Here is a 13,054-nt window from a genome sequence, read left to right on the forward strand (position 1 = left end):
AGTTGCCGCCCGGGGCACAGCCCCGGCTTGCCCCCCCCTAGATCCGGGACTGGATCTATTGCTGATTTAAATATAATTTATATTGTTAGTTCGTCCTCTATTTTGTATGCATTATGTTTATTTGCTTGTAAAAGTTTCACAAAAAATTGAAAATTTAGTACAATGCATTCAAATTTAATTACTAATCAACCAAGATGTAACATGTAACGAGGTATGAGAAATACGTGGAAAGATTTCAATGAGATGTTTCAGTTGATTAGTGATTCAGTCTTGGAAACCCCTTTAATAAGGAATTCTATATATTACATAAGTATTTAAATAGTTCAGCAAAAGAATGCCAAATAAATAAAAGAACCTTTCCATTATATATCTGCCGTGCATTTTGGTATGTGTGTGTACGAAGTGGTATATGTGTACGCACATACGGCACTTTTCTGTTATTCACACACACACACACACACACATCAAAATGTATGGCAAGTGCATAATGGAAAAGTACCTAAATCTGTTACATTGATACCTTTCTAGCTAAGAGAATGCATTTTTTTATTAAGTTGTCGTACTGTAATCAGAATAGATATTTTAGAAATGTCTTTTCATAATAAAATGCTATTTATACTTATATTCAGCTATCTTAAATTTATCAGTTATTTTGGTACTTTAGCTAGATGCAAGTGATAAATTAGATGTTTGCAACGTGTAGCATGGTGTAGTGTCACCAAAATGGGGGAAGGGGATTGTTATTCATAACATATATACTTTATACCCAGTTAAGTACCTTTATTTTATACATTTATTTATTCCCAAATTATTAAAAGAACTGTTTTCTTTTATTATTTCTTTCTTTCATTATTATCTTTATTTTTCAAATTATATTAAAAGGACACTTATGCATTTATTTTGGTCTTAAAGCTTGTCATCTATAATATATTTTTTTTTATAATATTGAATATAACCCATCCAATTCCATAACCACAGAATAGTTATGGTTGAAATCAACCATAACTATTTTTTTTTTTTTTCCTTTTCAGAGCAAATTTTCTTTTCCTTTTCAGAGCAAATATTCCTATTTGCATAAGGAAGACAGTATCATCACAAAATGACGAGTCTTTTTTGTTAATTTTAAACAAATTTTGTGAAATGAGAGACCAATTGGATGCTGCACCAAATAATGTTTTATTGAATGTGTTTTCTTCATCTAATGAGAGGATAAAAGTAACATGAAATGCTTAACAGGTTTCTTTTATGAGACGTTTATGACAATATTCAACTTTCTAAATTTATCGGAAGATTTGTTAAAGAAAGATAGAATGCCACCTATTGGTCAATTTTTCATATTTCTAGTGAAAATTCGAACTGGAACTACAAATGAATTCCTAGGAATAATTTTTAAGATAGATTCTACAGTTTCAAAGATTTTCAATTGTGTAACCAGAATTGTTTCTACTAAGCTTAAATGTGTGAATATATGGCCAAAAAAGGCCAAAGTTAAAGAGTTCATGCCTCTGCAATTCTTACATCCGTATCCAAATTGCCGAGTAATCATTGATTGCACAGAGCTCGAAATACAGAGGCCATGCAATCCTACAGAACAGCAACTAACTATAACTACTACAAAAATGCTAATATGCTGAAAGCACTAGTCGGCATCTCTCCTTCTGAAGCAGTCACCTTTGGTGTGGTGCAATATCAGTTAAAGCTCTCTTTTTAAAAAGTCAGTTACTTGATTTACTCGAGGAAGGAGATTTAGTATTAGCTGATAAAGGATTTACAATTAATTCAGAATTATCTAAGAAAGGGTGTCACTTAAAAATACCGCACTTTTTGAAAGGAAACATTCAGTTCGCTCTTGAACAAAGAAGTGAAAATAAAGCTATTTCCAATAAAAGAGTGCATATTGAACGGGCAATAGGAAGAATAAAAATATTCCGCTATTTTGAGGGAGCTATTCCATACAATAGCCTACATAATTTAAATGAGATGTTTTTTATTGTTGCATTTTTAACGAATTTTAATAAACCTCTGATAAATGTTTTACCATTAAATTCTGAAAAAAAAAAAAAAAAAAAGTTAGATGGTTAATGTATTCCCAAAAATGTGTACATATATTTTACTTCATACCATTTGTTAATGGAAATATTTTTTGTTTTATAAACCTGTGTACTTTTTAAAATCTTATATAAAATGATTAATTTTAAAAAGTAGTTTCATATTCTTTTGTTATATAATGAAAAAATTAACATGGATCATCAGTCATTTGAAGATAAAAATGTATTATCATCATTATTCTACCACTGTATTTAGTTTTATTATCGCCGATCTATGAGAAATCTAAATTTAGATGTGCATGTATATAACAAGGAAAATAACTGTATAATATAAATAATAAATCAAAGATGCAATATAAAAATTAGCACAAATAAACACATCATCAGAACTCCTTCCATATAAGCAACATAACTTTTATAAAGCAAATTTCAAACAGTAATACATTTATATTTATTTTTGCTGTTTTTGTGTATTTATTGATTTGTGTTATTGCTATGCATATACTGTATATACTCGCATATAAGTAACAAATTTTAAGAAAAAGTCAAACTTCAAATTAGGGGTTCGACTTTTACGCAGAACCTAAAAAAATATCCCAACGGCATTGCCGCTGATTGATGGCACGTCGGAGAACTTGATTATTACTCGTATATATCGTTCATGCAGGAAAAAAAATGTTTATTTATGTTTCTTATTTTTATTTATTAGTGTTTTTTTTTAATTCAACATCTGATGTCGCAGACCAATTCAATCTGTACGCTATCTGTGAGGCGCTCTTTAGTTAATAAAACCATATCGAATCAGCAAATGTAACATAGAATTAAATGATGGCAGAGAAGATGACGCAGTCTATTTAAGTGAGGCTTATTATCTGCTAAAATGGAAATAAACAAAAGTTCGCTAAATCGTGAATTAAATTTTATTGTGAACATCGGAATGCTGTTTTTATTGGTGGCGATGGCATCCCTCGACAAGTTTGTTTTCCCCAAAATTTTTCTCAAATGTAGGAGAGTCAACTTATACATGGGTGTGTATGATATACATTGATATATGTATAAATGGGGCAAATTTACAGGGCTTTCGTTTGTATTCAAGTTATTCATGTAAAAAGTTTTCAGTGTAATTATAGCCACACAGTGGGAATTAACAGTCTCTAATCGTGGATTGGTAGTTGGAGCTAGATACATGGGACATTCCATTTTGGAAATTAGGGAATTTAACATTCCGAGATCCACAGTAACAAGAACGTGCCGGGAATACCTAAGTTCAGGTATAACCTCCTATCATGGACAACACAGTGGCCAATCACCTGCACGTAATGACTGAAACAACACTGCATGAAATAACTGCAGAAATCAATGTGGGATGTCCTGGTAGGAAATTTGGTTTTAATGGGCTATGGCTGCAGAAGACCAAGCAGAGTCTTCTATGTCAATGGCAAGTAGCAAACTATGTATGTGCGATGACAAGAAAAGTATGGTCATTACTTACACTTTTTCAATTCAAGTACAGTACAAAGTCCGAAATCCGGACCTCAAAGCCACGAACATTTTTTTGGTTTTGTATACTTTACGCATTTGATTTTTCCTTCTATAATAAAACGTGGAAATTTTCACTTAAAAGTTCCGATTCTTAATTTCACTTAGGCACTAAATAAAATCCCTCGTTATGGAAAAACAACCATGTAAGCATAAATTTGTGAGATTAATAATTTGGATTCGTAGTTGAGTATCTGCTTAGCATACATCTCAAACCAAACATTTACCTATTTTAAATCCCAACCGCTACCTGGCGAGTCATTATTCATTATATTTTGCTTTCATCACCGCATATTTATCAATACATGGCAGCTTCAATAATAACTCATGCAGTGATACCTAAAGTTTTTTTTATATATTAATAACTGAATAACAAGAGTATGGCAACCTTTTATGCTAACATTATGCTTGGCGATGATTATACATTTTTAAATGCTTTAAGAAATGTTGACAAAGAAAAATTCAACAAAAATTTCTTTTCATATGCTAAAAATAGATTTTGTTAATGAAACTAAGGCCAAAATTCTTAGGCCAAAAGATTACATTTAGTGCTATTTTAATTAAGAATAACTGACATGTTACTCACCATAAACCCAGAAGCGGCGGCAGAATTTAGGGAAGACAAAATTTTTGGAATTTGGGGAAGCACCGAACGGCAAAACTAAGGGATGAAAAGTTTTTTATGATTTAGGGAAAGCACCTGGGATCCAAAGTTTAGGCGCGGTGAAAATTTAGAACTTAAGTAGGCGCTTTGTAGCAGAATTTATGACCCGTACAGACTGCACCAGGCGGTATCTAGCGTCGGCCCTAGATAAAGCTTTAAAGTAAACAAATAAATATTAAGTTTTTTTTGTAAATTTTAATACCCTTTTGTTTAACCATAATTGTTCTTTATTTCATAAATTACGAATTCATATTTTTAATTGTATAATTTCTTCATGCCATCTCACCAGATTTAAATTGAAGATCTAATATTCGGAAAAATCCCAAATCCAGAATCGCCGAAGTCCCGACGAGTCCAGATTTCGGACTTTGTACTTGTATTGGCCATTGTGTTACAGCTTGTAATTTGATTTATTTTAAACTCTTTCATATAGAAAATAATATCAGTCTGTGTACCTTTTAGATCCATTTTAAGAGAATTATTTTATTAGTAAGATTTGTTAAATATCACATCAGATTTTAATAAATGGTCAAATTCCTTTTTCCAATGTTTTAAATTAAAGAGCTAAAGTTGTAAGAAATTTAGCTAGTTTTCAGTCACATCAATCATGCTAAGGAAATATTGATTTCATACTGATCCCAATACATAATTATATCTTAAATGAGTTAAGTCCACCAAAGGCTTGATGAAAGAATGATCAATTACTGATGATTATTTAAAGTAATTACAGCCTTAATGTAAAATGGTATGCAGGTCCCCGAGAACAAATTCTCTATTATCCACTAGTGGGGGTATCACTGTTACTAACAGCCCATTGTTGCCTGCTTTTATACATAAAGGCAAGTTACATATTTATATAATTCTTTTTACAGCTAGAAAAAGTCAATAATAATATATTACTCACAATGTATATATGAGATTTCAGATATACTGCCAAGATAAAATTTAACATCTTAAACGGAATTTAATGTAATAATTGAAATAAAAATTTTAAAGTTGTTGTTTCAAATTATTCCAAAATACAGGATCAAAATGTATAATCTCTGTATGAATATGATTTGGATATTTGTAATAGAAAGTAAAGTGGCATTCTGTTAAATTGCTTATCGCTAATTGCCCTTGAATCTGATTAAAGTATGCATGAGTTGTTTTAAGCTTCCAAATTCCATCTACATTGTGTAAACAAAAATTTGGTCTTTTGGCAAGCTGATTCAGCTCAACATTTTCGGGATTGTAACAGCATTTCATTCCGACAAGCCGAACATTTTCTTTGTTAAAAAGTAAGCCATCAGGTGATGCACACAAAAATGGAATACGTGGGTTGGAAACAACCCTAACTTTTCTCAAGATATAAGATTCATTTTGGCTCCTAATAAAATTTCTAATAACGCTTTCATGTCTGGAACCAAATGAGACTGCTGGCAATTTGCTGAGGTCTTTTTCATGATTTCTGTATATATTTTCTGCCAGTGTATCAAAGTCCGCCATCCTGTGAGCAATACTATGAAAGGCAGAAACTGTTAGTCTTATCTGGCGGTGTTTCTTCCACAAATTGCTCTCACTCTGTTCTGAAGTTTGAAGCTCTGTCTCTCATGCTTCTTCTAGGCTAAATTTTATGTTTTGATGAAAGTAAAGCACCTCTTCTATATTATACTATATTTAAGAAGTCGGGCATTTCAATATTTAGCCTGGTACATACCAATGCAGGTAGGGGAATTGTTCCGACTTTAAATAGATGGTCTGTACATTCCAGTACAGAGAATATTGGAAAATTACAGTTTTCTCCAAAAAGTGCTGAAAAGTTAACAGAATTCGTGGTTGAATAATTGGAAGCATATGGCTTAAATATATCTGGACTCTTTTTTGGTGATAAGAGTTTTGGCCTTGGTTGATGCCATTTTTGTAGCTGTTCAGTTGGAGCTTCATATAATTTTTTTTTTTTTTTTACTATAATCAACCAATGCATAAAGCAATGCAAAAACATGCTTGCAACTTGCAGGATTAGATCGACTAGGGCACTCAAAAATAGCAGTCTGAATCTATAATAAAAATATGAAAATTAATGAAATTTTGAGACCAACTATGCAAGGTTGTTGCAATTTATTCAGTGGGTTTCAAATTCCAATAATTTTTAAGTTATGAATCACACACACACATTCATACAACAATAGCAAATATGTTAAATATTTAAGTTTACATATAGAGACATTCTTATGTTCATCTCATGCAGCCAATGAGTGTTTATTTATGAAAATGTTGAGGAAGTATTTTGTGTCTTGGAAATATGCAACATTTATATATTTGTTACTATGCAAAATTATTTCAAAGCACCACAATGCAACTGTATATTCCAAAAAGCCACCAGAATATGAGATGGTATCGACAGTTTAAGAATAATGCTTGCCTATGTAAAGGCAACAACTTTAGATGGCCAAGCATTTCGAAAGAAACAGTGTTGAAAAAGTTACAATGCATATTGGGAAGATTGGGATACTCATTTCTATGTACATCATAAAACCAGAACAACACGCATTGAACATTTATAGTTTTATCAATAAAATATGAAATATTTCTACTTGATTTCAAATAGTATTAATTAACTTAATAGTTTTTAAAATTATTTTCAGTACTTTTTTGAAATCTTATGAATCATTTGCAATAATAATTATGTATACTACAAGAGGAAATACATAAAATAATGTTCATGTATGTTGTTATACACTGAAAAAAAATAATAATAATGTAATTACTATTATAATTTTAAGTCACAATTTTATCAGCCTGACAAGCACAAGATGGTTTCCAAAAATGTTAGACTCAAATGTCTGGAACATTATAAATACAGTTGCCCTAAAATTATGTGACGGCAGTGATACTAATATGATACACAGTTCAAAATTAATACATAATTTTGTACCCCATGAAATTTAATTGTTCATAACTGACTCTAAATCTATAGATAGCATGAACTTCAGATTAACATTTATTTTTTATATTACAGTAAAAATGTCAAAAAGATAATTGTATTGATTTGCACAACCGAGTTCGCTGTAATTCTAGCTGTGAAATTAATAATTTTTTGATCATAGATATTTCTTTATTTTATAGTAGAAAGCGATAAAAATACTACATTTATGCTTATTGATTAAAACTAGAGTATAACAGCCACATTATTAAAACACAACGTGACGAAATTAATAAAAATTCAGCGGTATAATATGTTCTCTATGGCACTGCAATTAATAACAGAAAATTGGCTTGGTGTTTATGTTTTTGAAAATAAGCAGATCTTGCGTGAATTCAACTATTTCAATAATTTAGAACAACCATGTTTAAACTATTAACAAATATTTACATTAATAGTGTAAATTATTGTATGTAATACAATAATTTACATTAATTTGCATTTTAAAGTTTGGAAAACATTATTCAAGGTCTCGGGAATATTTTTTAACTATTGATATGCACTTAATATTCCTAATAAAGTAAAACATGAATATTGGTAGGTATTATGCATAAAAGAAAATTTATGAATCTTACCTCATTTTTTGCAGAACGCAGCTTACTATAAATACCTTACTATCTGACATTACTTCAAAACAAATGTTATTCACATTCTTTTCCTTGAACAAGAGAAGACCCTTTTTATTGACATGAAGAAAAGAGAAATCACTTCAAAGAGTACTTTTTACAATAGCTGTAAATTTCAAAATAGCTGTAAATTTCTAAATTAGAAAAATCAATTAATTTTAGTGGTACATCTGCTATAGACTCCATCGTAAACAGCGCACGTGCGGAGATTGTTGTCAGTAGATCACGGGACCACTTTTTTCCTCTTCTTTTGCAGAATGTATCTCATTTACGAAAAACTCCAACACGATATGGTACTGGGTCTTCAGGAATTACAGATTTCTTAACGCTTAGAAATACCAGTGATCCACTGGATGTTTCTGTGCTGGGTGAGCCCAGTCAGAGTTCTCCTGGACATCAGCTATTATATATCACACCAGTCAAAAGAGCCATTATTACTGACTGGCCTAAGTTTGCCAAAACTCTAAACGACATACATTAAACACCGCAACAGTACATACTGAGAGCGACACTGATAGTTTGGTTAAGAACTTTACAAATTCAATATTACATGCCCACAAAAATGCCTGTAAAATTATCAAAAATTCCAAACCCAAAAGAAGTATGGAACTTAAATAGCTAGTTAAAAAACGAAATGCTGCAAGAAAACAATACCAACGCACTAGATTTCCTACTCACAAGCAACTGCTCAATAGATTGAATGATACAGTCAGACCTGTAACAAATTTTCGGTCACAACAAAAACTGGACTGATTATCTAAGTCTGCTTTCTACGGATGATAATTCCATCTGGAGCTCATGCTCTAGATATCTAGATATAGGAAATGCTACGATAATATTCCGCCCTTAAAGGCCCTAAAAGAATCCATTACATCGAAACGGAGAAAACAGAATTCTTAGCTTCACATCTTGAATCTCAGTCGTAAACATGATGGATGACACAACAACAGAACAGATTATCTCTTACTTTCATAACAATTATATAACAAACCCACCCACTAATATCATCGTTCCAGTTCCACCGTCGGAAGTTTTTATCTATGTTTTTATCTATGTTGACTAAATTAACAATAAGAGAATGAAGATGCTACCATTCAAGTTACTATTCAAGCTGACCAACATTTTCAACACTATACTTCGAACTCAATATTCTTCACAGGAGTGAAAAACAGCTAAAATCAAGCTTATGGAAGCAGTTATTCTCAAAAAAGTACGTGATCATCTGGAAGCAAACAATATACTGATCCCACAATAGTTTGGATTTCGGAAGTTGTCTACATCTTACCAACTTTGTTGTTAAACACATCTCTGAAGGAATACAATACAAGAAGTATACTGGTGGGGTTTATTCCTGGACATAACCAAAGCTTTCGACCGTTTCTGAATGGACGTACTAATATACAAACTCCACAATCTGGGCTTTCTAGAATCTAGATTACATTACAAACATATAATTAAATCCTGCCTGACAGGTAGACACTTTGTCGTTCATCTTTCTAACACTTACTCCACTAAACATCTGGTTTCAGCTGGCGTCCCCCAGGAGTCTCTACTAGGGCCTACACTTTTTAATATTTATGTGAACGATATACCCAACGCACCCAACACTACACTAGCAATGTATGCTCATGACATAGCAATCCTTGTTCAAAATACATTTCCTAGGCCAGTCATACAACATCTTCAAAAATCACATATATGCGCTAGAGGCCTGGCTACTGAAATGGAAAATTCAGGTCAACGTTGAAAAAAAAAACAATTACCATAGTATTCACTAAGAAGAGAAAAGTTCAACGAAACCTGCAGTTTTATGGAACCTCACTGCCATGGGCTAAGCAAGTCACCTAGCTTGGGGTGATTCTCACAAATTCTCTCACATGGTCCTCACATATATACTCTATTATTCAGAAATTTAGGGTTCGTAAAGCTAAACTTAACCCCATAATTAACCGAAATAGCTTTCTATCTATAGATAATGAGTTACTCATTTATAAATTCATTCTGTGTCCCATGCTCTGTTACGCTTGTCCAGTCTGGGCACATTCATGTAAAATTGTACGTAAAAAACTGCAAACTGCCCAGAATGTTGTTCTGCGGCAAATTAAAAACGCATTGTACTATATTAGAAACAATGCAATTCATGCGGAACTAGGCATAATTCCTCTGAGAAGTTTTTACAACCACCCGGCCAGACAGTTTCCCATTCGTTTACGTACTATAAGTAACTCATAATTTATAATTATGATTACAAGAACGATACTAATAAAAAAAGGCCAATATCTATTCTCAATCTAAATGTAATGATAGAAGTCTGATTTTTATATTTACTTTGTCATGTTATTCGGTATTCTTTCGTTTTATGTATATTTATATCTTGTGTGTATTGTATGTATTTGTTCAACACTTGAGACCTATTGATTCAAAATTGCCTTGATTAGGCTTGCATTTATAGCGCGTGAATCTCTTCAAAATTTGAACTGAAAGAAAAATTTACTATGTCTCAAATAAGTTACTTTCTAGAATATTTCGAAACTTTCACTTATGTTCGATTTGGTGTAAGGCGTCAGCCTAGGCACCCAGATGTATCAAATGCCATTCCGCAAGAAGTAAATAAAGGATGTGCATATGACAGTCGCCTCTCACCTTAGTATACGTTTCGCTGGCGTAATTCGCTTGTGTGTGCTGTACACAGTTAGTAATGTATGATGAGATTGATGACTAAATAAACTACAGGAGAGGAGAAGGACATTTAAAAGTTACAAATTTTACAAAATAAACTTCTCACCTTATTACCAGAGACCTTTGGTTTCTCAGGTACAATAATCTGCATAAAGACTTATCAGGACTTGCATTTCTCCTTATCTGCTTTGCGAACATGAAGTGTCCTGAATGGGAACAGTGAGCTGACTGGAAGCTATGTTTTGTAGAATTGGAAAATAGATGACTAAGATGCGAAGGGTTTAACTACCCTTTATTCTCCACGATATTGCAGGCGCTCCCGCACTTCGGGATACAAAGACCAACCACTTGTGGTCTGAACGTAAAAATATAAGAACTACTAACTAACTAAATTTAAATAAGAGCTAAACTTTGAATACTTTACACAAATGACTAACACTAAAACTATCCTTTCAAATTATTACGTATGTAGCACGCAGACTGTGGAAAATTACAATAAATACGTCTTTGGATTTCAAGAGGACTAAACCTCGGGCCTTAAAGGCGGACAACAGCTTATTGCAAGCTTGCATAAAGTATAGTGGCAAGAAGGCTCACTCTCTCCCCATCTAACTCTGTTCTTGGCGAAAAAGCCACTACTTAAATACTTTAGCGTTAGCAAGTAAAATTTGCATAAACAATTTAACGCGTTTATTCTGACCAGAAGTGGAAAATAAGAGAGGACAGTAAAGTTTTAAAACAAAATAAACGTCAGTCAAACTTAAGATCCTTCCAGACTTAAAGATATATTAACTACCTCAATAAGCTAAACGGAAATTTCTACCGTTGTATCTCCTCAAAAGAAGTAATACAGAAGATTCTTAAAGTCGTAAACTAAATATTTTATTTCTGAATAAGACACTTTTACTAACTTAGCAGTTTTAGACAAGTTACTCACAAAACATGTTTCTCTATATTAAAAAATGTTTTGTCTTTTAGCTACAAGCAAAGAAAAAATCCAATTCTAAAACCGATAACAATGAATTTCAATATGCAACATCCTCTCACATTTGTCTTGTACATATAGATATTAGAAGGTAAAACTGATTTATTTCTTAAAAACTGTAATCTAAAATAGACATTTTAGTCAATGTTCATAAAGGTAGAGTGCTTATAAGTTCAGTCTTTCGGGTTGCTTTACCTTGTAAGGATCTTAAGTTTTACTAACGTTTATTTTATTTAAATCTTTACTATCACTTCTTATTTTCTACTTCCGGCCAGAATTATAAGCGTTAAAGTATTTATGCATAGTTTGTCTGGCGAACGCCAAGTATTTATGTTGTGGCTTTTTGCCAAGCGAGAGAGAGGAAGCAGTTAGTCGAAGCAGGCCGCTTACCTTAGAAGTTTACTCAGTTGCTGGTTGCCTTCCAGGCTAGAGGTTTTAATCCTCTTGACAATTTTTAAACGTATTGTAGTGTTCACAGTTCTCTGTACTACATACGGCTTCCTGTTTAGATGCAGTACAGATGAAAAAATTGTGTCCTGGGAGCTGCTATTGTAAAAAGAAATTTCTTTCTTTTAAATTTCTAGTTTCTAGCGAAAAATGTTTGTAAAAGATAGGCCTCGCGTTAGATTCTAGAGCTAAAAGTTTTCAACAAGGTCGTTTTAGACCTCAGTTTCAAACTAATTAACTCTGGTGGGAAGTATGTAAGGATCTTAAGTTTTACTAACGTTTATTTTATTTTAAATCTTTACTATCACTTCTTATTTTCTACTTCCGGCCAGAATTATAAGCGTTAAAGTATTTATGCAAAGTTTGTCTGGCGAACGCCAAGTATTTAAGTTGTGGCTTTTTGCCAAGCTAGAGAGAGGAAGCAGTTAGTCGAAGCAGGCCGCTTACCTTAGAAGTTTACTCAGTTGCTGGTTGCCTTCCAGGCTAGAGGTTTTAATCCTCTTGATAATTTTTAAACGTATTGTAGTGTTCACAGTTCTCTGTACTACATACGGCTTCCTGTTAATATAAGGCCAATCTTCCACGTTTATTATTTTAAAGTTAAATTAGAGTTTAGTTTTATTTTTATACTTTTACGTTTTGACCCCAAGTAGCGGGTCTGTGTATTTCCGAAGTACGGAAGTTATTGTAAATAGAGAAAAAGGGTTTTGTATACCCTTCTTGTGTATCCTGTCTACTTCCCACAATTGTTGAACATTGCTTTAGTAAGCTCTCTGTTCCGAGTCAGGTCCTTGCATGTTCCCGAAGAAGGTTAGACGGAACATAGAACCTGATAACCTGTCGTTCACTTAGAGTAAGTATTACTTCAGGACTGAAAACTATGATATCACTGCGTAATGTCAAGTCTAAAGGATGACGTTTGGAATCATCACGACTGGCTAATGAATCCCCTCCATTCTTTTGAGGGCGTTTATCTGGGTCCTGAGCTTCCAGCTTTGTCCTAAAGGGGTAAATCTGATCATATAATCCCTAAGGGACATAACCGCTGAAGATTAATTTCTACATTTAACAATTTCAGTCGAGCTAGCTACTCGCTGTTTC

General features: G+C 32.6%; 1 protein-coding gene across 1 annotated transcript; it reads left to right on the plus strand.

The window, feature by feature from the left end:
- The first annotated feature begins 1,310 nt into the window (after positions 1-1,310).
- Positions 1,311-2,180, plus strand: LOC118198614 (uncharacterized). Its single transcript, XM_085823098.1, has 2 exons — positions 1,311-1,522; positions 1,665-2,180. The coding sequence occupies exons 1-2, from the start codon at positions 1,311-1,313 to the stop codon at positions 2,080-2,082; spliced, it is 630 nt and encodes a 209-aa protein (XP_085679224.1). The 3' UTR covers positions 2,083-2,180.
- Positions 2,181-13,054: the final 10,874 nt, after the last annotated feature.

The sequence above is a fragment of the Stegodyphus dumicola genome, chromosome 9, assembly GCF_044657685.1.
Source record: "Stegodyphus dumicola isolate Sdum_Otavi_A_Nest chromosome 9, ASM4465768v1".
Classification (NCBI taxonomy): domain Eukaryota; kingdom Metazoa; phylum Arthropoda; class Arachnida; order Araneae; family Eresidae; genus Stegodyphus; species Stegodyphus dumicola.